At 37.5% G+C, this 26,259-nt stretch overlaps 1 protein-coding gene across 1 annotated transcript in view; it reads right to left on the reverse strand.

The window, feature by feature from the left end:
* Positions 1-597: 597 nt before the first annotated feature.
* LOC103698315 (telomere length regulation protein TEL2 homolog) overlaps positions 598-26,259 on the reverse strand; it is a 39,952-nt gene continuing 14,290 nt past the window's right edge. The window contains exons 6-13 of the mRNA XM_039130898.1: positions 25,946-26,106; positions 20,026-20,302; positions 19,212-19,426; positions 19,039-19,137; positions 18,442-18,956; positions 17,547-18,310; positions 17,270-17,468; positions 598-1,091 (exon numbers count right to left, since the gene is read on the reverse strand). Coding sequence (XP_038986826.1) covers positions 936-1,091; positions 17,270-17,468; positions 17,547-18,310; positions 18,442-18,956; positions 19,039-19,137; positions 19,212-19,426; positions 20,026-20,302; positions 25,946-26,106 — 2,386 coding nt within the window. The 3' untranslated portion in view covers positions 598-935. The remainder of the gene's footprint in view (positions 1,092-17,269; positions 17,469-17,546; positions 18,311-18,441; positions 18,957-19,038; positions 19,138-19,211; positions 19,427-20,025; positions 20,303-25,945; positions 26,107-26,259) is intronic.

Consider the following 26,259-nt stretch of genomic DNA (forward strand, 5'->3'; position numbering starts at 1 on the left):
TTCTGCTAAACCATCACACCTTTCTGAGCCAAGCAGAACATAAGAAATCCTGCATTTTGAGAAATAATTAGTGGAATGCCTATCCCTTGCTTTGTAGCTGCGTCAGATCTTCACCAAAGTTCCATTTAGGTCAGTCATCCAATCATCACTCATTATGATGATGATGATTGGGATGATATTTATGATTATTATCATGATGACGACGACGATCACAATAACAATAATAATAATAAAGATGCAAATGAATAACAACATTAAAGCAGGACGTCTTAATGGAACTGACAGGGGTGTGACATTAGTGCTGTTTTCTTGTGATCCAAAAGAAAAAAAAATTGTAGGCTTTGCAACTCTAAAGCAATAAGACACAACCCAGGACTTGGCCAGCAACATGAATCCTCATCCATTAGGTCTTATCATTAAATGCAGTAAGAATGTTAAATGCTTTGGAGCTTTTTATGTGAAAAATGCATACATCACTGAAAGTTTAATACCTAAGAACTGATTTGTTGGAATTAGAAAAATCTAAATCTGAGTAGTCACAAAATCAAGAAGGAATTAGAAAAATCTGAAGATCCATCGTCATCATGAGCCATACGTCTTTCGAGGTAAAAATAGGCTGTATATGTGCTGCATGCCATTTTGCAGGTTCACATACAATTCAATGACGACGCGCAAGAATAGACTCACCTAATGTGAGATGGTCACTTGTGGTCATCAAAAACAATAAGATCAACTGGCAGTTTCATCTAAACCTGTGACTACGTGTCGCTTGAATCATGATCAGGCTTCATCAGTGGGTTTACGTATGCACTTGAACTTCATTTCTGGGTGATGAATCTAATTTTCTTAACTTACCATAAGAAGCTGAGGTCTAGATGAGATCAAGAGTAAAATAATCATGAGATGCTATTGCATATGTACAAATCATTTAAACCTCAGAATTCAAATCCCATGTTTGAGAAGGGTATTATGATGTTATCTGTCTTGGAAGGCAGAGGACATGTCCGTGCCTTGTAATTTTCAGCAGATTCGAGTGCTCGGGATGTCTGTAGAGCCATCTCAGCATGGAGCTGGAGACATGTCATAGCCATCTGCATATGATAACAGTTAGCTTTAGGAATGAACAAACACAGGCATGTGGATGCATAATGATGACAACAATTAATCTTATGATCAAAACCAATGCATGCGAGCGCATATGCACCAACGATTTCAGTCTAAGAAGATATTCAAAACAAAAACGAATAATTTGATAACAGCATGTTCATTGAATAAAGTCATAGTGCTAAAGCACATGCTATGTCATCCACATGAAGATATCATACCACCGATCATGAGATACACATCCATAAAACAAAGAACCGAATATAAACCCACTTATTAAGTTTTGGGAAAAATGTCCATTATCGAACTTGTAGATGAATTGGTTAGGAACTCTAAAAGCATGTGATTCTTGATTTAGAAATTATCGACATTGTTAATTATGATCAATGATGAGGATTCATACATTTGAAGGGTAAGAATGAATTTTCATCATTACTCGAGCACATTTCCAGCACGAGGGATAATATAAGGGTAGTAATTTTTGATCCAGACCTACCAACCTGCACAAACCCACCTAAAATAGATGAGATTGGGAAAGAGTCTTTCAATTGATTGGGTATGGGTTAGCCAGACTAACATGATTATAAATAGGTCAATGATGGGTTTAGCCCTCCAACCCAATGGGTGGCCATGGGTTTGAACAAACCTTTAAAATTCATCCCAAAACCTCTAGGATAGTGGTAATTAGGTGATGAGCTATGGCCTAGCAAAGGATTGGTTTGGATAATAAAAAAGACTACACAGTTAGTGATTAGAGAATAAATAAATTGAAAAAAGGAAGAGTGAATGGCATGTTAAAGAGCCAATTTTATTTTTTTTTTTCAGTTTTCCTGGTTTTCACCTTAGTTGTACACAAATCCTAAGTCCCTATCTTTGGCTATATTTCATTTTAATCTACTAAGATATATAATTGACAATATAATGCTAATTGGGTTTATAGGTTTGGTATGGGTCCATATAAAATAAATGGGCTGAGTATTGGTTTGCATATTTCCTCTGATTATGGGTTGGATATGGTTTGAGGACTTTTTGACTCAACCGAACCTGATCCATTGCACCAACCCCCCTACAAACATAAGAATGTCCTAGAATGGGAAACTGATAACTATTCCTGATTTATTCCAATGAACCAAATGTGATCTGAAGGTTTTCTTCTGTTAAAACAAACTTGTTTCAAAAAGCGGAAAAACAATGAATGAGTTAAGCAAGTACAATTTGATAATATCATTCACTAGAATAATGCTGATGTTATAAACCAATCTTAATTCTCAATATGAATAATTTGGTAGGAAATTTAAAGTGTGAAATTATATACTCCTTTCTTGAAATTTTCTTTACAAGGATATCCTGTCTATGCTGAATGATGGAGCAACCTGAGGTTTTTCTTATGTTAAAACAAACTTGTTTCGACAAGAGGAAAACACAATGAAAAGTTACAAGCAAGTACAATTAGATAATATCATTCACTAGAATAATGCTGATGTTATAATCCAATCTTAATTCTTAATATTGAATAGACTGATAGGAAATTTAAAGCGTGATATGATATATCTTTTCTCGAATTTATTTGACAAGAATATCCTGTCAATGGTAAATGATGAAGGAGCAATGCTGAGGTTTTTGTTTTGCCTTTTAATTTTTTCTGATAGTAACAAACGTTGATCCTTAAACTGATCTGAGATCCAAATAACATGGGGAATCTAATAATAGATTGTGCCAAACAATTAAACACAAGATATTTTAGAGAGACTACCGGGAAACTAACATGCATGAAAGAAATTACTTTGTCATAGACTGCTGAGTACCATGAAGCAATCAAGGACTAATAGTTCTATACCAATCACAAACAAAAACAACAAAAATGACTTGTATGAACAAGCTTAGCAAGAAGCAATAAAGCAGGCGAGGTAAAGTATACAATGCCATGTTATAAAACATTGGCATGGTAAAAATGCCAAGCTGGTTGACATGTACCTTTGTCTTAAGTTAGCAAAGATAGAGTCCTGAATACGTAAGGGGCAAAATCTACTTAGAAACCAAGCACGTACCACGTTGTAGCTTACTGGTTGATATTATATGGTACATGGTTATACACACACACACATAGAGAGAGAGAGAGAGAGAGATCTAGTCTCATCTTCGATCTTTTCTGAGGTGGCAAGAGAAACTTGCTCATGAACTTTGTTTTCTGGATTCAAAGCAGAGAATTCTACAAGTCAATGTAACAATAACTCCTCATTATAAATAGAATATCTGGAAGTTAGTTATTCAACAATTCCTTTCATTCATGCTTTGATTTCATCAAGCAGGTTCATCTCAATATTGCTTCTTATTTGCATTATCAATGCATGGGCCCAGATTTTGTATGAAATTGGAGTGATCCTATAATGGTATCTGAATTTATAAAATCTTAGAAGTGATTTTTTTCTATATCCGAGCAACATGGAAGAAAAGAGGATTTTAGGATCCTAACACCCCCACGACCAAGGAAAAAGATTATGAGATTGGTAAGGGATCCATTTGACAAGAGTAATTGGTGTACTTATACAAACTAAATAGAACCTTGTTCAGCTCGAAGTCCATCAAAATTTCTTGCAACAAAACTCTCCTATCTCTTTCTTCCTAGAGGAGTCCTCCTCTAGGGAGAGATAGGAAACCATGTCATACTTTTTTTTCCTTAATGGAAAGTATTTATTCCATCTAAGTTCCTACCATAACAACCATAACCATCAAGCCTTGCCTCAAATATTTGCGGTTGGCTTCATGAAGCCTCATTTGCCAAGCAGTTCTATTTAGGGTCATATCTGATGGTATTTTGAGTTATTGTGGTTCCTTTTCACAACTTCCATCCATGTTACTTTAGGTCTTCCCCTCTTCCTACATCCTTCGACAAATATATTCCGAGATCATACCAAGACATAATAACTTATGTACCTAAACTCTAAAGCCCCATCCTTCTGACTGCAGGAATTTCTTAACATGTAACTGAATATGGTTTCTCTCTTAGACTTTTCCATCTCACAATCGGATCATCAGTGACCTTTGCTCTCTAATACCACCAGCCCTGCATATACTATACCATGCACTCCTAAACAGATCCTTATCCTAGTTATTTTCTATCGGTAAGGACTTCATTTGAATGGCCCAAATAATGCATTTGAATAATACAATAAAAGAAATACATCATGTTATGGACTTTGACCAAACCTAGACTAGGATTTCCCACCTTGCCTCAACTCCAAATACACTTGGAGCCAAGGTATGCGGAACCAACCGGAACCGGTTGGTTCGGCCTGTACCAAACCGTTGCCGACAGGCACCGGTACGGTACAGCCCGCACGCGAGGCGCGACCACCCAGGCTCCAGCCCGCGTGGGCCACTTAATGCCACAGAGTAGCATTAAGCATTTAACGCGTCCGCGTGCGCGTCTCCGGTTCGGTACCGGTTCCAACCGGTACCAGTGCTCACCGTGAGGATGATAGTGTTATTTTGATGATTAACAAGCAATTATCTAGAGTATATTATAAGTTAAATTGATACTTCATTTATAAGTTCATTACTCTCAGTATATTTGTATGATTGATAATAGATACATGGCTTTGTTCATTTGAATCAATCTAACCTTGAGAATGCAGCAAAGTGTGGATTGAGTCGACCCAAAGGTTGATTGGGTCGACCCCGGCACCTCAAGAAATCATTTGGCACACTCCTGCAAAAATGGCACAGATGAACAGTGAGTTGGGTCGACCCAAGGTAAGCATGAGTCGACCCAAACTTCAAGAACCTCAAAACATGAAAGAAATATGTTCTCTGAATTTACTGAGAGGGTCGACCCAAACAGTGGTTGAGTCGACCCAAGCTTGAGTCGACCCAAACCCTGAGAGGGTCGACCCAAAGGCAAGACAGAAGACAGACAGAAAATGGTTCTCTGAAATTACTGAGAGGGTCGACCCAAGAAGAAGTTGAGTCGACCCAAGTGAACTTTGAGTCGACCCAAAGAATGGTTGGGTCGACCCAAGTGAAGGAAGTCTGAAATTCAAGTTTCTGTGTTCTCTGAGAGGGTCGACCCAAGGAATGTTTGAGTCGACCCAAGGCAAAGTTGGGTCGACCCAAGGACAGGTTGAGCCGACCCAAACACGGGCTGAACAGTAACGGCTAGTTCTGCAGATGTACTTTTTGTCCTTCCCAAGGTCAGTAACGGCTAGTTTTTCAAATCTAACCATTGGGGCTTGTCCAAAGGATGTGGGAAGCTATTTAAAGGGGCACTATTCATCAGATAGCATAACTTTTTGAAAGGAATATCAAAGAGTACACAAGAAAACAAAAGTGCCCTAATCTTCTTCATCAAGAGCTTCATTCAAGAATCAAAGAAAGGGATTGAGCAGATTCAAAGAGTTATCAAGAGCTCCATCCTCCCTTGAAGAGTGAAGCATCCTTGACAAAGAAGAGCAAAGCCACTTCAAAGCGATAAATACTTTCTAACTCTTTTTTGTAGTTAATATTGTTTCATATGCTCATTTAGGAGTTTGAATCTTTCCTTTTGTTTGTCGAACAATTTGTAAAGGTTCGTTGGTGAACCCGTAAAACCAACAAAGATTTTTGGTGAACCCGGAAAACCAAAGTGTAAAGGTTCGTTGGTGAGCCCGTAAAACCAACAAAGATTTTTGGTGAACCCAGAAAACCAAAAGTGTATAGGTTCGTTGGTGAGCCCGTAAAACCAACAAAGGTTTTTGGATTGTGAGCCCAGAAAATAATCCAACTGTAATCCGCGAGATTATAGTGAATTCCCAAGGGGTCGCTTGGGGAGTGGACGTAGGTGCTAAGGAGAGCACCGAACCACTATATATTGTTGTGTTTGTGTTGTGCTTGTGTTTACATTTATTCTTGCATTACCTTCTATCTTTGTTCTAGTTTAACTCATTCTAATAATCTAAGAAAGCAACCACCGCACTTAATTAAGAAAGCTTTTAAAGCACCAAAATAAAGAAGAAACCAATTCACCCCCCCTCTTGGATTGTCACTTTGGGCAACAAGTGGTATCAGAGCAAGGTGCTCTAATAGTACTCATTGATCTCACAATCAAGAGTTAAAGATCATGACAACCCAAGTGGGATGTGCAATGAGTGAGGGGCAATCCACAAATAGACCACCTCTGTTTAATGGCACAAACTACACATATTGAAAAGCTAGAATGAGGATATTCATTCAAGCTTCAGATTATGAACTATGGCAAATCATCACTAGAGGACCTCACACACCCACACTTAACATAGAGGGCACTATCATACCCAAACCAGAAATGGATTGGAATGAGAGTGATAGAAGATTAGCACAGTTAAATGCAAAAGCTATAAATGTACTTTACTGCTCATTAGATGTAAATGAATTTAATAGAATATCTACTTGCACTACCGCCAAAAAAATTTGGGACAGACTTGAGGTCACACATGAAGGGACCAATCAAGTTAAGGAGTCTAAGATAAACATATTAGTACACAAATATGAATTGTTTAAAATGGAATCTACTGAGTCCATAACTGATATGTTTACTCGTTTTACTGACATTATAAATGGGCTTAAGAGTTTAGAAAAATCTTACTCTAACTCTGATTTGGTGCGAAAAATTCTCAGGTCTCTACCAAGGAATTGGGAGGCCAAGGTAACCGCTATTCAAGAAGCAAAGGACCTCAACACACTGCAGTTAGAGGAGCTTCTAGGATCTCTCATGACCCATGAGTTGACAATGAGGCAAAATTCAGAAGATGAGGTCAAGAGAAGAAAGCCCATTGCCCTAAAGACTACCACCCCTAAACAACTAACTGAATCGGAAGATTCAGATGATGATGAAGAAATCGATGAAGAAGGGATGGCTGTGCTTGGGAGAAGATTTAGAAAATTCATGAGAGGTAAGAATAGGTTCCATAAAAAGAAACCCTTTCTTAAAGGTAATTCAAGCAAAGAAAAGGGTAAGGACAAAGAAAAGGAAAAAGAGACTCCCATTTGCTATGAGTGTAACAAACCCGGGCATTATAAGATAGATTGCCCAGATTTGAAGTGGATGGCAAGAAAGTTGAAAAAGAAGAATTTCATGGCCGATTGGAGTGAAAGTGAGGAATCAAGTTCGAAGGAGGAAGATCATCAAGAGACGGCCCAAATGTGCCATATGGCCAATGACGATGAGGTAGATTCTGAACTTGACTGTGATTTTATTGTTGATGAATTACATGATGCATTCTTAGAACTCATGGAAGAACATAAGAAAGTAATTAATAAAAATAAAGCTCTAAAAGAAGAAAATCAATCTCTTGTCAAAGATAAGCTAAAACTGTCTCATAACTGTGAAACATTAAGTAGGAAACTTGCAAATGAAACCAAGAATCTAATTGCTGAAAATATCAAGCTAAAAGAAGATGCTGAAAAATATAAAACTTTGGTAGATAAATTTACTCTTAGTTCTACCAAATTAAATTTGATTCTTGATAGCCAAAAAGCTGTATATGATAAGGCCGGTTTAGGATATAGAACAAATAGGAAACAAAAATTCTTAAAGAACATTTTTGTAAAAGCTAAAAGTGAGAATATTACTTGTTATTGTTGCAATAAGTTAGGACATAGAGCATATGAATGTAACTTTAGAAAGTCTAATCAAAACAAATTAAGTAATAATCAAAAGATTAAATTCAAGAAAGTTTGGGTTCCAAAAGGAACATGGAGCACTAACCCTAAAGGACCCAACTTAGTTTGGGTACCTAAAGTCTCTTCTTGATCTTGATTGCAGGTGTGTCTTGCAGCTGATAAAATGAAAAAACGATGGTATCTAGATAGCGGCTGTTCAAGACACATGACCGGTGACGAAGATCAATTTGTCACCTTGGAATCAAAGAAAGGTGGAGTAGTAACCTATGGAGACAATGGTAAAGGGTATATCATTGGAAAGGGTAAAATTTTAATTGCTCCATCTATTTTTGTAGAAAATGTCTTATTAGTTAAGGGTTTGAAACATAACCTTCTTAGCATAAGTCAATTTTGTGATAAAGGGTTTAAAGTTACATTTGAAGCATCTGTATGCATAATCACTAATCCTAAAGATAATAGCATTGTACTTGTAGGACAAAGGCAAAGAAATATTTACTTAGTAGATCTTCATGAGTTAGGCAAGAAAAATGGATTATGCTTAATTACAAATGAAGAAAAGAAAAATGAAACTAGTTGGCTTTGGCATCGAAGATTAGGACATGCAAGTATGGAATTAATATCAAAACTAGTTAAGAAGGAATTAATAAAAGACGTGCCAAAATTGATCTTTGAAAAGGACAAAATATGTGGACCATGTTCATTGGGAAAACAAACTAAATCATCTTTCAAATCGAAGAATGTAGTATCAACAACTAGACCATTTGAACTTATACACATGGATTTATTTGGACCTACTAGAACTACAAGTCTAGGAGGGAAGAAATATGGACTAGTTATTGTTGATGATTTCTCAAGGTATACATGGGTTTCATTTTTGGCACATAAGAATGAAGCATTCTTAGAATTTTTGAAACTATATAATAATATCATAAATAAAAAGAAACTCACCTTAGTAGCAATTCGAAGTGATCATGGTACGGAATTTGAAAATCAACACTTTGAAGAATTTTGCACTAAAAATGGAATATCACATCAATTTTCAGCACCTAGAACGCCTCAACAAAATGGGGTTGTTGAAAGGAAAAATAGGACATTGGCAGAAATGGCACGCACAATGTTGTGTGAGTCAAATCTTCCAAAGTACTTTTGGGCTGAAGCTATAAACACTTCTTGCCATATTCTAAATCGAGTTTTAATACGACCTATAACCAAGAAAACTCCTTATGAACTCTGGAAGAATAAGAAACCAACTGCTAAATATTTTAAAGTGTTTGGATGTAGATGTTTCATCTTAAATAATGGCAAGGAGGATCTAAGTAAATTTGATGCCAAGTCAGATGAAGGTATCTTTTTAGGATACTCCACATCTAGCAGGGCATACAGAGTATTCAATAAAAGAACCTTAGTAGTAGAAGAGTCAGTCAATATTATATTTGATGAGTCTGATAGTGAGTCTGCTAGGAAAGAAAATATTGTTGATGATGATACAGGAATTATCGACTTTGAAAAGTTGAATATTGATGACGTGCCAAATCAAGATAAGGGAGATGATTGCGTGCCACCACAACCCCAAAATTTGCCAAAGGAATGGAGGTATGCATATGGGCACCCTAAAGACTTAATCATTGGTGATCCATCACAAGGGGTAAGAACTCGATCATCTCTTAGAAATTTAAATGATTATCTTGCTTTTGTTTCACAATTAGAACCTAAGACTTATGAAGAAGCTGAAAAAGATACTAACTGGATAAATGCCATGCAAGAAGAATTAAATCAATTCAAAAGAAGTAATGTACGGACATTAACTGAAAGACCAAAGCATAATTCAGTAATTGGAACAAAATGGGTATTTAGAAATAAATTAGATGAAAATGGATTAGTTATAAGAAATAAGGCTAGACTTGTAGCTAAGGGATACAATGAAGAAGAAGGAATAGATTTTGATGAGACATTTGCTCCTGTAGCCAGATTAGAGGCTATTAGATTGCTTCTAGCATTTGCATGTTTCATGGATTTTAAATTATATCAAATGGATGTGAAGAGTGCATTCTTAAATGGTATTATTGAGGAGGAAGTATATGTAGAACAACCTCCAGGATTTGAAAATCATGAATTGCCAAATCATGTGTTTAAATTACATAAGGCATTATATGGATTAAAGCAAGCACCTAGGGCTTGGTATGATCGTTTAAGTAAATTTCTGCTTGATAATGACTTTAGTAGAGGAAATGTAGATAAAACTCTATTTCTCAAGAGAAAGGACAAAAATCTGTTAGTGGTATAAATATATGTAGATGATATAATCTTTGGTGCCACTAATGATACTCTGTGCAAAGAATTTGCTGATTTAATGCATGGAGAATTTGAAATGAGTCTAATGGGAGAACTAAGCTTCTTTCTAGGTTTACAAATCAAACAAACCAAAGAAGGCATTTTCATTCATCAAACTAAGTACACAAAGGAAATACTAAAGAAGTTTGAGAATGAAAATCATAAGGGAGTAGGTACTCCAATGAATCCTACTAGTAAGCTAGACAAAGATGAAAAAGGGAAGAGCATTGATATTAAGCTCTATAGAGGACTAATTGGATCCTTGCTCTACCTTACTGCTAGTAGACCCGACATCGTATTCAGTGTAGGGATATGTGCTAGATACCAATCGGATCCTAAGGAGTCACATTTAAGTGCTGTTAAGAGAATCCTTAGATATTTAAGAGGAACTACCAATATAGGATTATGGTACTCGAGAGACTCCTGTCTAGATTTGCTTACATATTCAGATGCTGATTTTGCCGGATGCAAATTAGATAGGAAGAGCACAAGTGGCACATGTCAATTCTTAGAAAATAACTTAGTATCATGGTTTAGTAAAAAGCAGAATTCAGTGGCACTGTCCACAGCTGAAGCTGAATACATAGCTACTGGTAGTTGTTGTGCTCAAGTATTATGGCTCAAGCAACAACTAGAGGACTATGGAGTGAAACTAGATAATATTCCTATTAAGTGTGATAATACTAGTGCCATCAATCTTACTAAAAATCCAGTTCAGCACTCTAAAGCCAAACACATAGAAATAAGGTACCATTTTATTAGGGATCATGTGCAAAATGGAAATGTATGTATTGAGCATATATGCACGGAAAAACAATTAGCCGACATATTTACAAAACCATTGAGTGAAGATAGATTCTGCATGCTAAGAAGGAAATTAGGCATATGTGATCCTTTTTATTGAAGAAATATAAAAGGGAGCTAGTAGTCTCATGATACATTCCTCTAACTTCTAAAATCCCATGAAACATGAGTCAAATTTGTTATCTAGAGATTCCTTACTCATGTATCATTGTCCCAGAGAGAATTTATAAGGTTTGGAAGCAAGAAAAATTTTTAGAAGCAAAAAGGAAGAGAAAAGAAAATTTCTGCACTTGGGTCGACCCAACCCAGAACATGGGTCGACCCAACGTTGAGTCGACCCAAGAAAAATCTTGAGTCGACCCAACGTCGGGACCCCACTGATAAAAGGGGACCCGAGAGCTTATCTAGGGCACTGTTTGCCCTTTGTCTTCTTCCGAAAAACCTTTTTCCCACTCTCAAATCTTCTCCAATCATCTCCAAACAGTAGATTTCCTTGAGATCTTAGAGAAATGGGACCCAAAAGAGCCGTAGCCAAGAGATCCGGAAGAGTAACTCGGATCCAACGGGAGGAAAGGCAACCTACCGAGCCTTCTCCCGTGTCTCCACGACGTGAGGCACGTGCGGAGGCCCCTCCTCCTCCTTCCCCCTCAGTGATACTTGCAAGATTTGCGAGGAGGCCGGTTACAACGGGGAGAAGGATCCATTCCGAGTTCTTCAATCAAGAAGGGTTTCGGATTTGGAAATGGATCCAAAGGCAAGGTTGGGAGTATCTTTGCTCCCTAGATGTGGTTATCTACCCCGGATTGGTACAAGAGTTCTATGCCTTCCTCAAAACTGGTATGGGAGGGCTTGTTTCGGAAGTTCGAGGGGTTCGAATTCGAGTTTCCGAGGAGAGCTTGAGTGAGCTACTTCATCTACCCTGCATAGGAGCCACTCCGGAAAAGCCAGAAAACAAAATGAGAGCTCTACAGTTGATCATGGAAAATGAGAACTTCGATTTTTCCACGAAGGTAATAGCTAGTTCTCTTTCTGCTGAAATGAGATTATTGCTCAATATGATCAATAGGATTTTATTTCCAAAGACCGGGAGATTCGATCTCATTACTGAGCGAGATCTGGCAGTGATGGAGTGTATGATTCGGGGGATTCCCCTAAATCTTCCGGCTATGATACTGAGACAGATGAGGAAGGTGATGTGCAGCAACAGGGTATCACTACCTTATGGTATGATACTCACATTGATTTTTCGTCAGCACGGTTTACCTCTCGAGGAGGAGGCATCCAAGAGTCTGCATCATACTGATACATACACTGCACGGACACTTATACGCATGGGATATGAGAAAGTGAACGGGCAGTGGATTCATACTGGAGCAGGCATTCAGGGTGAGACACCAGAGGGAGATGCACCAGAGGATGAGGATGAGGAGCATATGGATCATCCTACTGCACCCTCAGAGGCTGGACCATCGTCATCCGTTCCTCCGTCAGATACGGATGAGTTCTGGAGCAGGATGACTGAGCTCATGTCAGCTCAGGCGAAGACTATCACTGACGGGCTGACGAGCCGATTGGACGCCCGATTGGATGTCATGTCTGCTGAGATCAGTGATCTGAGGCAGCAGATTGGAGCACTCCGGAGAGAGAGAGACCCATGGACCATCTGTGCCACAGGCTGCTGAGTCAGAAATTTCGGCACAGAGTCATCCAGCTCGTCGTGCTCCACGCCAGACAGTCCCACCAGGCTCGACCTCCCCTCGCCACGTATACTAGGAGGATGAGGACTAGATCCCAGCCGTTAGAGTCTCCCTAGGCTGTTCTTAGCACTTATGTTTAGAGCCTAGGCTAGAAATCTAGTTCTCACATGTATCTTGCTTTTCTCACATGTATCTTGCTTTTCTCATATGTATCTTTAAATCTTGATTAAGGAACATTGTATCTTTTTTGTTTTTGGACATGAATGTATTAAAATGTTCCTATTTTGATCAATGAAGTTTGAAGTTTGTTATATATTGCATCTTTCCCATGTATCTTTTTGATGATAACAAAAAGGGGGAGAAGAAAAGAAAGAGTATTTAATTTGAGAAGAAAAGAAAGAGTATTTAATTTGAGAAGTAAAGAAAGAGTATTAATTTTAGGAGAAGTAAAGATCTTAGGGGAGAAGTAAAGATATTGTTTAGAGTAAGTAAAGAAAGAATAAGAAGAGCAAAAGTAAAGAAAGTTAAAGAAAGGATTATGTAAAGAAAAAGAAATAAGAACTTATGCAAGAAAAGAGAAATAACTGGGCAAACAAATTGAAAATCATATAAGATAGCTTATACATCTAAGGGGGAGCAATTTGTAACAATGAAAATCATCAAATCAAAAATTTCTATTAAAATTCAGAATTTGGCACATATAAATTCAGAATTTGGCACGCACCTCTCACACCCCGATACATAACCTGAAACTCATATTTTATCTCAAATTTTTGAAGTTTCATCGCTAATGAATTATAAATGAAAGGGGAAGCAATTCAAAAAGTCAAATTGGCAACATTTGAATGATATAGGGGGAGATTTCACTCTTATATATGAAAAGCTGAAATTCAGCAATTTAAACCCTTTTATAAACTGTTTTTAAAGACAGGTATCAATAGGCTTATACTCTTTATTTTGTAATCATCAAAAAGGGGGAGATTGAGGATGATAGTGTTATTTTGATGATTAACAAGCAATTATCTAGAGTATATTATAAGTTAAATTGATACTTCATTTATAAGTTCATTACTCTCAGTATATTTGTATGATTGATAATAGATACATGGCTTTGTTCATTTGAATCAATCTAACCTTGAGAATGCAGCAAAGTGTGGATTGAGTCGACCCAAAGGTTGATTGGGTCGACCCCGGCACCTCAAAAATCATTTGGCACACTCCTGCAAAAATGGCACAGATGAACAGTGAGTTGGGTCGACCCAAGGTAAGCATGAGTCGACCCAAACTTCAAGAACCTCAAAACATGAAAGAAATATGTTCTCTGGATTTACTGAGAGGGTCGACCCAAACAGTGGTTGAGTCGACCCAAGCTTGAGTCGACCCAAACCCTGAGAGGGTCGACCCAAAGGCAAGACAGAAAGACAGACAGAAAATGGTTCTCTGAAATTACTGAGAGGGTCGACCCAAGAAGAAGTTGAGTCGACCCAAGCTTGAGTCGACCCAAACCCTGAGAGGGTCGACCCAAAGGCAAGACAGAAAGACAGACAGAAAATGGTTCTCTGAAATTACTGAGAGGGTCGACCCAAGAAGAAGTTGAGTCGACCCAAGTGAACTTTGAGTCGACCCAAAGAATGGTTGGGTCGACCCAAGTGAAGGAAGTCTGAAATTCAAGTTTCTGTGTTCTCTGAGAGGGTCGACCCAAGGAATGTTTGAGTCGACCCAAGGCAAAGTTGGGTCGACCCAAGGACAGGTTGAGCCGACCCAAACACGGGCTGAACAGTAACGGCTAGTTCTACAGATGTACTTTTTGTCCTTCCCAAGGTCAGTAATGGCTAGTTTTTCAAATCTAACCATTGGGGCTTGTCCAAAGGATGTGGGAAGCTATTTAAAGGGGCACTATTCATCAGATAGCATAACTTTTTGAAAGGAATATCAAAGAGTACACAAGAAAACAAAAGTGCCCTAATCTTCTTCATCAAGAGCTTCATTCAAGAATCAAAGAAAGGGATTGAGCAGATTCAAAGAGTTATCAAGAGCTCCATCCTCCCTTGAAGAGTGAAGCATCCTTGACAAATAAGAGCAAAGCCACTTCAAAGCGATAAATACTTTCTAACTCTTCTTTGTAGTTAATATTGTTTCATATGCTCATTTAGGAGTTTGAATCTTTCCTTTTGTTTGTCGAACAATTTGTAAAGGTTCGTTGGTGAACCCGTAAAACCAACAAAGGTTTTTGGTGAACCCGGAAAACCAAAGTATAAAGGTTCGTTGGTGAGCCCGTAAAACCAACAAAGGTTTTTGGTGAACCCGGAAAACCAAAAGTGTATAGGTTCGTTGGTGAGCCCGTAAAACCAACAAAGGTTTTTGGATTGTGAGCCCGGAAAACAATCCAACTGTAATCCGCGAGATTATAGTGAATTCCCAAGGGGTCGCTTGGGGAGTGGACGTAGGTGCTAAGGAAAGCACCGAACCACTATATATTGTTGTGTTTGTGTTGTGCTTGTGTTTACATTTATTCTTGCATTACCTTCTATCTTTGTTCTAGTTTAACTCATTCTAATAATCTAAGAAAGCAACCACCGCACTTAATTAAGAAAGCTTTTAAAGCACCAAAATAAAGAAGAAACCAATTCACCCCCCCCCCTCTTGGATTGTCACTTTGGGCAACACACCGGTACGTCGGTACGGTCGATCCGGCGAACCTTGCTTGGAGCACATTAAAAGAGCTAACAAAAGCAGGGCAAATAGGATCTCCAGCATGGCTCAAAATAGGGAAGCCTAAAAATATATGAAGCAAACAAAAACGCTCTGTCCTCTATGTCAATAGGCAAAGTGCAAGGTCCTATATACTACTTAACAACATGATATTACTACCACTTCCAAAATCCTTTTTTAATAATATAATGTTATAACTCTCAAGTTTCAATTGATCTAATCTATGTACCTACTAGTATTTGGCATGTAATATGCATGTTATTTACCAAAGAGAAAAGAAGACTTGGAGTGCAAACGGAAAGTATTAGGTGGAGATACATGAGCCCACCCCTGATATTTGGCCTTATATACCGAGCATTTACTTCCTCCACTATCAAAATCTCTCTCACCTCAAACCTAGCATCGTCCATGATGAAAATTGCAACCAGGCACATATTTCCTTTCTCACTACTCATTCTACTAGCACAAGAGGAAGCACCACAATGAACAGAAGATAAGATACATTATCATAATATTAAATTGGACCAAGGTTCGCTATCTCGATACCTACTAGGCTACTACCTAGTGTTGCTACACCCTGTATGGGGGTTGGTTTGGCATACCGAGACTCAGTGCGCCCCTCGTATGGACTCTGTTCAATACTAGTAAGGAATGATACGCCCAATACACGGCAATATGCTCAAATACAGCAAACCTTAAACTGGACAATTCAATGGTCAGCGTAAAGCTTATCAAGGGCTATGCTACCTAAAATAACATTATTGTAGAAACAATTTTAGAATTAGATGCCCTTCAAGATATGAAATGTTTCATGTTACATGAGCTTACAAATAAAAAAATTCACGATATGATCTAACATCTTTTGCACCAATTTAGCAAGCATGGCAACAACAAATTGTTATAACTTCTAGCTGCAACACTTGCTCTAGATATGATAGAGACACCAGTCCTTGACTAGAGTACTGAACAAATTCTCTGAAACCAAAGATGCTAAATCCATCATATCAAATTTTTCAGGGCATCTGGACCACAGAAATAATGTGAAATTATAGATGAAACATGCTATTAAGGGAACACTTTCGTGTATAGGAGCAAGGAAGTGACAACCCCAAAGAACAGCCTATCAGCGATGTGCCAAACAACATGGCCAACTCATGAAAGAAGCACATCATGTAGACTTAGATAATTCATCAAAAATAAAGCCAAATAAATGTAAGTTAAGACCACCTATGTCTCATGATAGCACTCTTTAGCGTTTCACAACCGTAATATTTTTCTTCAATGTGATGTAGTGATCTAGTGGATTAGAAGTAAATAAAGAAATAATGATTAGGATTTTTTTTGAATCATTCTATGTCCCTGAGATTGCATTTTACACTCCTTTAAAAAGAATAGACAAAGCCTGCAGAATTAGTGTCAACCTGCATCATGTCCAACCCAGTATCTTAGCCAAGTGGAAGAATTCTTGCAACATATAGAAAACAAGGAAAATTTGCATGATGATTTTTTTACAAGTTCAATCTACAAGATTTTGAAATAGAAAGGAAAATAGTATATGTTTGACAGATGTCATTCATGTGAGATAATGATTCCAGAGCTTGTGATATTGCTAAAGAAAATCTTTTTAGTGTCAAAAGGTAAATGCAGTAACTAAACCAAACTTTTAAAGCAGGTGTACCATGAAAGGCAGATGGTTCTTGCAAGTTGCAACAAAGTGTCAAAGCAAGACATCGCAAAGCTTGGACGACAACACAATATACACTTTAAGTCATATTTTCCAGGTAGCATATGATAAAAAAAAAATATTCGAAACATCGCCTGCTTATCTTCATCTATCAAATGCTTCGCTGCTAATAATATTTATGAAAAACTTCCACGGTATTAATACTTGCTTGTGATACAAAATCTGAATCAAAAAGAAAATAAAGATGGAAACAGTATATAGACGATATGCAAGTCTCTATTCGGGTCTTAATAATACTTACTGATGAACATTCTGTATCAGGGTCAGCTTCAGCAACATGAAGGGCCCATGTACGAATCCACTCGAGCCCAACAGAAATCTCCTGATTGCCTTCAATTAAAGCAGATGCGACATATGATGGATGTAAAGCTACAAGTATGCAAGAAGCTGCAAAGACAACAGATCTCCTGACATATGCTTCTGCATGACGTGAGACCTCCCTGGCACAAGCACAAGCCACTATTATAAACATTGCAATCAATCTTGATGCACCAATAAACCATTTAAGTTTATGGTACCTTGATCTTATCATATCAAGAAGGGCAGGGGCCAAAGCTGATGCTTCTGGATGCATAGCCATGCATTTCATGCAAACACCAAGCATGTAGATTAATTTTCCAAGAACAATAAAGTCCCTATTAAGCAGGTCTACTCCATGTCTTCTTTTGTCAAATCCTTGCATAGCAGGGAGCATAAAAGCAGCAGCATACAAAGGAAATCTATTTTTTGACAATTCCAGTTGGGAATCTTTTGCTTTCCGAAGACTCCATATACGTGATTTTCCCGACTTTGTTTGACCAGGTCTAGAAGGAAGTTCTCTCTCATAATGATGGGACCAGCTTAAAGAAGTCCCTGGTTCTGCAACCTCCTTCCAAGGACCAGCTCCAGGAGGCCCTCTGCTACTAGGAATGAACCATGGCTGACTTCCAGAAATTGTAGATATCAAATCCCTCTGCTGATGTTTTGTTCTTATGATTTTAGAGTCAGCAAGCTCTTGTGCTGCCTCAGTCATGACATCAATTATCAGAATACGTTGACCGATATCCACATTTGGTGAATATAGTAATTTGGCCAGAACATCCAAAGATTCAAATGGGCATGTGACAAGTAATGCAACTAGCGCCTTTTGCCTCTTTTCTTCAGCAGAATCCTCCTCTCCTTCTATTGTCATGTCTGAGCAACGTACATGAACAAGTGCTTTAACAAGATCACCTGAATTATGCCGGAGTTCATCAGGTGATGCTCTTACAAGGTTTTCAGCAACATCAAGTGCTCTTTCCACCTATAAGTAGGACAATGTAAGAAATTTCGCAAAAAAAGCTTCCAATTGAAAGTCCTCCTTTTATCATGACAAATATTCCAGCATAGATACTATCACGACATGAAAATTTTAACTATGGATTAAGAACTTACACCATCTGGGTCATCAGGTTTTCGTAATGCTGCAGCAATCTCACCCAGCTGTGAGAATTTCTTCTGCAAATCTGTATCATCATCTAACAGATCATATGGCTGTAATGATGAGTCACTTGAAGTCTCAGAATGCCTGCTTTCATCATCTTTTTCCTCTTCATCCCAGATGTGTTCGCCTTTTAGTGTAGCTGGATCGATAACTTCATCAGGATCTACCAACCTAAAGTCTGAAATCACAGCATCACTGTGGACAGTTTCATATTTCATATCCTTCTGCTTTTTTTTATCAGATGCACGTTTCTTTTCCTTAGATAAAGAAAATTTATCTATAGTTTCATTGTTATGAGAAGCAGCTGTTATCTCTTTCTTTTGTGATAAAAGCCCAAATCCCCAGTCAACAGTCTCACAATCATCATCAAGGTAGAGAGGATTTTTAGGATCAACAACTTTGGAGAACACCAGTGCAATAGAACTAGCCATTTTTCGAACTAGATCGATGGGGCTCTCCAGTCTACCTATCAACAATGAAAATCAATTGTTAAAAATAAAGAGAGGCTGTCAGGACAAAGTTTACTTGATTTAGAGACAGAATACTACAGCTAACTCCTTGAAGAATGGAATGCAAGACATCCTTGGTAGTCTCTAATTCTTCCTTGGACATTCTCTCTATGCATAGACCAACAGCTGCAGTTACATCTGAATTTGACATAAGGGAATACAAATACATGATGATTAAATGTAATGAGTATGCTAATGGCCATAAGGGATACAAGCTTGCTGCTCCATGGGAGATGATTGAACAAACTCGCGTCTGGACCAAATGTTAACCAGACGTTCCACTGTATCAAGAAAATGTGATGTCTTTTGACCTTCCATTCGTGTATCAGCATTTGGTGGGCATTCGAAAACAGAAAACTGAAGAATCCATCTCAGGCAAGCGATGGGAAACACTTTCCAGTGTAGAAATTTATCAACAAAAATAGCCCTGAAATAAACAAATCAAACAATTTAAAGAAAAAACTGAATTAGATCCTTCCTGAGAGAACAGAACAAGAAAACTTATAAATTTCTAGCTTCATAATTTTCAGCAACAGGAGTTGTGGGTAATGACATAGAGAAGAGCTCATAAAACATAGCTATAAAAGACATGAAGATGCGGGAGTACAATAGCCAAAAGTGAATTTCGCAGATGATATAGGCTCAAGTTAGCAGTTCAATCTGAATTCAAGTTGATGCTAAATGTGCAAAGAGGAAAGCCAACTGATGAGCTGTGTATTCAGTCAGAATTCACTAGGCATGGGAAGCACACTGCAAAATTTTGTCACCATCAATTAGGAAGTTTGTATACAGAAGGCAGAAATTTGTATTCATGTAGAGATACAATAAAGGATTTTTTTTACATTGTTTCAAGAACAATAAAAAAGATAAAAAGAAATTTAGAAAATATTGTAATTCATGCTGGCTGACGTATCATGTAATATTTTGAGTAGTTTACTTCATCTATCAATTGAAAGAAAAGGGAAACAGCTGATATGCAATACTAAAATTCCTATTCGGCATAGAATCTGCGGAACGTCAGCTCACCTCATTGCAGCTTTTTGTTTGAAAGCCCGACTAAACACCAACCAAAGCATCCAATAAGCTTCTACATCGCTTACATTTTTAATGGCTAGCTGGCGCAGCAACTCTTCAGACAACCTTTCCACAGCATATTGGTCTTTGGTTGCTTCGATCATGTTTAACCAAAACTGGGATTCGGGTTTGGATTCAATCGTATCAGGAACTATAGGATCAACATTTGATGATAAGCAGCTACGAACATGATCAAGAATCTTAGGTATCATTTCAACTAGAAGAACATCTGAAAACAAATATAGCATTAGTAAAAGAGTAAGGAATTATATATTACCATCTAAACCTCCAAAAGGGGAGGATAATGCACTGAATATTTTAAATATCTAGCCTTTCTTAATTTAAAATACTGGGAAGCTTAAGAAATAAGTCTAGTATAGGGATGGGAGCTGCGCAAGTTTTTTCAGGTATCCGACCCTTCCCGAACCCTAATACGACACGTTTAGCAACACCTTATAGGGTTTGAGAAGGGTTTGGGATTTAAAATTAAAACCCGTTAGGGTTTGGGATTTGACCCTCGAGTACCCACTACCCGAACCAGATTATAATATATATATATATATATATATATATATATATATATATATATATAGACACACACACACACAAAAAAAAAAAATTTTACGAAAAATATATATACAATAGAGGGGTGCGGGGATTATGGACTTAATGTTGTATTATGGATTATGGTTGTTTGTTCAAGTCTGAATTGAAAGTTTGATGTATTACTGATTTTTACTTGATATTAGTTACATTTAGGTTATTACACAAAAGCCTTTCCCTCTGTCCACCCCCCCCCCTATTTTTATTTTTTCATAATTTCAAGACAGACACCCAATCCGACCTAAATAACCCAATCCAAATAAAGATTAATCGGGCAGGTTCGGGTATCCAATAGATTTATTGTTTTTTGATGGGACAAGTTTAAGATTTTTGGGCAAATTTTTAATCAAATTTGGGATGGGTTCAGGTAGTAGGTTTTGAAATGGGTTGGAATACGGGTAGGGCAAATTTTGCAGGTCCACTACCCATTGCCATTCATAGTCTAGTAGCACATCACAATTCAACTTAAAATAAGAACACCTCATCTATAATCAAGTAAGGTTAAGTGAATGTGGAGAATGAAATGGTACATTGAAGCCAAACCACGTGGAATTGACTACAATCATCTCTTACTTCGATTGTTGGCTTCCTTTTGTCCACTTTTACAATACATTCCCAAATGCAAGGAAAAAGGGGGAAAAAGATTTTCATATATATGAGATTAGCATCATGAGGAATTTTGTCATAAGCTGCACTCTGTTTCATCTCACTTCCATTAAATTAAATTAGAAAGGATAGGCCAAGAAACTTTTTTCCATATATGCTGAGATCTAATCTCTTGATAAATGCAGGAATAGAGGTTTTGTGTAAATCCTGTACACTCATGATAGAATATTTTTAGATTCTTATACACCCAATGCCAGACAGCTGCCAACAAGCCAGAAAACACAATATATGCCCCTGTGACACCTTCGTAAGTCCAAATACTCAGATTCATTATAGTTCCTCCTAAAATACACCAACCACGCCACGAATAGGTTATTTCTGTTGCCCTCCCAAAATTCCTTGCATACAAGATACATTTTCTAAACAAAAAAGAAAAGAAAATTGATAAATAAAATGGTGGTTTGTCACAGTTTTGACATCTCTACTGGGAATCTGTCATTGTTTAATCCAATCTGTCCATTTTGGTACTTTGGTGTTTTTTAATTGATCCCTGTAAGATTCTGTAAGTACCAACACATCAACAGAGCCTAGCATTTTTTTACCCAGACACTCTTAGGACTTGTGGGTTATGTTCCTCGTTAAAATAATGCTGCATTTCGTTGGCTCATCTTATTCTTGGCCACCAGATGGACATTTCTCTTCATTATTTGCTTCATCTTATGGCTCCTTTATTCTGTTTTTGATTGTTTGTTTGCAGCTTCTAGACCCTGGTTTTAAGTTATTAGGTACCTATCCAAATAGAAATTATAATTTCACCCCTCCTTTTTCCTCTCTCACTGGGCTCTTACTTTTTTCTAGGATTTCAGCCTTGGCCACACTATTTTGATGTCGTGCACCCCACCACTTAATAAGCCTTCTGCATAGCTTAATGGTTTGTGAAGGCCGTTCTTTTTATGTAATGTATAGCCTAATGGGACTGCTTGTGACCCTAGTTGCACTCCTCAATTTCTCATTCCACAAGTCCTTTAAATCTTACCATTCTTCCATTTAGATCCTTTCTATCTAGATCAGTTTATCAGAGGATCAATAATATGTCAGTTTTTTTTTTTGGAGGCCATCTATCACTAGGATTTGTCAAAACCTACCCCCTTTCACAAGATTCATGTCCTTGAGTCCTTATTTCACTTATTTCTGTTTTTTGTGTTTTTCGAGATCTAATCTATCTTTTAACTTCTTTAAATCAACAGAGGATCAATAAGTGCATCTGAATCACCATTCATGCCGAAAGCCTCCTGCTCGTGACTTACAGTAGTTTTGGTCATGGTTGACTATTAGTATATTCATGCTTCCACTGTCCATCCTTGACTCTTGTTACCTCTTTACTTTGGATTTCATTATTATCATCTTCTGGTTTGACTATTAAACTCCTGCTCATTCTAACCTGATGGCTCTTTCTAACTTATAAATTATTTTAATTTTTCTTCAGTCCACTCAACTAGTGATTGTTTATTAGTTTACTTGGCTCTGAAACTTGCATTGTTTATGAGATTTTCTACATTATAACCCTACTAGCTTGAGATCCTCACAACAAGGAGACAAACTACTGCTGCTAGCATCTGCCTCTCATGATATGGCCCTATGTACCATGATATTGCTACTGATCCTAGGCATTATCTGTTAGGCTTATTGCTATATGATAGACAGTCTAGGATTCTAGGTTTCTACTAGTTGACTTCATTAGCCAGTTTCTAGTTAGCAACTGACATCATTATCGAGCTCATGTTATTGGCAACTATTTTTAAAAAAGCTCAGAGTATTTTATCGTGGTTATATTAAGGTTTGCCGTCTCAGTACCGGACCCTATACCGGTACCGATGCCACACTAGCACAGTGTCGGTTGGTACAGTACGGAGTTTTCTAGTATACCAAGTATCGGTACGCCATCCATGCCTGATACCGGTACTGAACCAGTACGGTGTAGTACGCCCCGTACCGCCCAGTTCGGGCCGGTACAGCATACCATGGATTATACCTCAGTTGTTCTAATAATAACCACATGTTATTGCATGTTGAACCTATCTATGGATGGGAAAAACATATTGCTCCATGCCAAACCAACCACTCAAAATAGGTACTCTGGTTCAAGGCCGAAACTGGTTGAACAGGCCCAAAACAATCATGGATCAAGCAGTTGGGGCAGTTACCCCCTCGGGTCGCCCCAAAACTAAGCTATTCATGCATAGGACCTAGCTATCCTGCAAAATACCACTTGGGAGCTTGTCTTCTCCTCCTTTGTCCCCTCATTTTCATTCTTTCATGGCAGAAAACAAAGAGGAGACCGGTGGCTTTTCAGAAGTTTGGAGATCTCTATTTAAGCTCAGATTTCTTCAAATTTTTTTTTGTGTAAAAACTGTTTGATGCTTGGACTCAAATTCAAGGATTTTGGAGGTTTCGCATAGAACCCAAAAATCATGTAAATCCAAAATCGGCCCAACCATGTGTTGTTTGTTTGGTTGATTTTTGAATATGCTGCATGAAATTCACTTGTCCACAATTCTACCAAAATAATTTTTTGAGCTATCATTTTAAAAAATAATTTATAAAAACATAATATTTAGAAATAGGAAGAAAACAAATTTTGGGACTTGGTAATCGACGAGGATGCTACAAGCTGACCATGCACTCACACTGGCACCTAGATGGGGGATAGCATGGAGAACATTATGCTATTGACGTGGGGGATTGTATGAAGAACATGATGTTGTTGTTGAATGGCATTATTAAATTATCTTTTATATTGTTTAGTCAAATAATCGATGCTACTTATGGACTTCTTCAGTGTACATCAAAATGTAACTGATGGTACACTCCTATATTGGATCTATGATTTTAGTAACCTAATTACTTTTTAAATGCTAATCTTATGATCAATGTGTTTTACATGTATTTTAGATTCTAAATTATATGAATTATGCAATAAATATGCATGTTTCTAACTTCAACAAGCACAGAAACCATGGCCAGAGTAGTTAGCTTGATAATCCCAGCTTGTTCTTGCAAAACATAGCATTGAGACAAGAAAACATAGTTAAAAACTGAAAACCAGATCTTGGAGGACAAAAAATGTCATACAAGTGATGTCTAGGACAGATCTATGGATACCCAGCATGCCCTTAGTCAGCACAATCCTCGATATAGCATGTGTTGTAACCCGCTCTTGGTCACTCAGTATTAATGCATGGTATTTTAAACTTTGCTCCTCTATTTAAAATTATTCCTCCATTCATCTCCTGTCATTATAATCTCAACTCACTTATGTACCTATCTTTGTTACCTTATATCTTCAATTCTTCATGGACTCTATTTATTAACACCAAAAGCATACTCCTAGTTGTTTGTAGTTCTTCATCCATGGCTTTGTGCAGCTCACTACATCCTACAAACTCAGCACCTCCACTGTTCCACATCCATTTTAAATCATACTAGTGTTGAAATGCTACTGCTTCGTATTTATCTATTCATTGCTTCTACAAGTCTTCATAGTTTTTACTAGTCTGTACATCAATTGAGTATTATATTTGTATACAATAATTATATTATTTGGATACACATCGACTCTATATTATATCCGTATATGCATGCATGCCTAATTTGGCTTTCTTTTCACTAGAGTTGGCCCAGGTTCTAGTGTATATTTGCTTAGCGCCCAGAGCCCAGAGAGAGCACATTTGCTTTCACAATTTCTTCTAAATTTAAGTAAAAAAAGGGTGTAGAGGAAGTACAACAATATCAAATTGATAATTCTCTCATACAGTCCAAAACTATAAGTGAACATTAAACTTCCCTAAAAAGTTGGTAACTGAAAGAAATCATTCATTTGAGGGAATCAGTAACGCCATGAAACAGCAATGGGAAACCAAAGAAGTCAGCATATGGTAAAAAAATCTAAGCCAAGTACCAACTGATATTAGATAGGCAGGCTTAAGCATCTCATCGAATTGTAAATACTAGACCACATCCTCCATGTAGAAATGGATGATAACATCAATTGGCTTCATGCATGATGGATGATGACATCCATCATTGCCAAAGGAAACAAAAGCAGCAAATGCGTTAGGGAAGCTCAAACCTTAAATGCACATGCTAATAACTATCTTTTGCCTAATAATATTTAAAGAACCATACAAAAAAGCATGTCAGCATTGTAAGGGAACAATTCTAGAAACAGAGAAGGAAGTTCTTTCTATGACAAGGAAATAACTGCACGACAAGAAAGACACAACACAGAGGTATTTACTCATAAGGATTACTTCCTCAAAAGCTATGGTTTGGCCTCTCAACTAGACAAGAGAGATCCAACAACTAAATCCTGAAAGAAATTTAACTCTTTTGGCGTTTGGCTTTCTAGTTTTGTTGGCATATAAGTGAAGTGAAGCTCACAGAGCATTTCATGTCAATATCGATAGTTTATAATCTATGTAGAGCATAAAATATAGTTTGCCACCGCACTAGCTGTCATCTATGCCTGCTCAGTTGTGCGAACCTGGTGGACACTCTAATAGCTCAATAATTTCATTCTGCCAATTCAATAAATGATATATAAGTACAAGAAGAAGGCATGTGCATTTCTTTTTTATTAGGAGCAGTACAAAATTCCAATTACCTGTAGAACCACGTCTACAAATCCGTGAAAATGTTTCCCCGACAAATAAGAATGATCCATCCAGAACATTTCTATTTGAGGCATCTTTCTTATTAAATAGTTCCATAGCTCTTTCTTCTGCTCCAACCAGAAGTTGTTTGGTAATTTGTTGGAAGAACAAGCTTAGTAATCTAGTCAAGGTTAAACACAAAATAAAAAATGACTAATCACAAAATAATTTAAAAGATTAGTAGAGTGAAACACACCTCTCTTTTACAACAGAAAAGACAGATTTCGATAAAGGCAAGGAGAGAAACTCAACTAAACCGAAGATA

The sequence above is a fragment of the Phoenix dactylifera genome, chromosome 10 (genome assembly GCF_009389715.1).
Source record: "Phoenix dactylifera cultivar Barhee BC4 chromosome 10, palm_55x_up_171113_PBpolish2nd_filt_p, whole genome shotgun sequence".
NCBI lineage: Eukaryota > Viridiplantae > Streptophyta > Magnoliopsida > Arecales > Arecaceae > Phoenix > Phoenix dactylifera.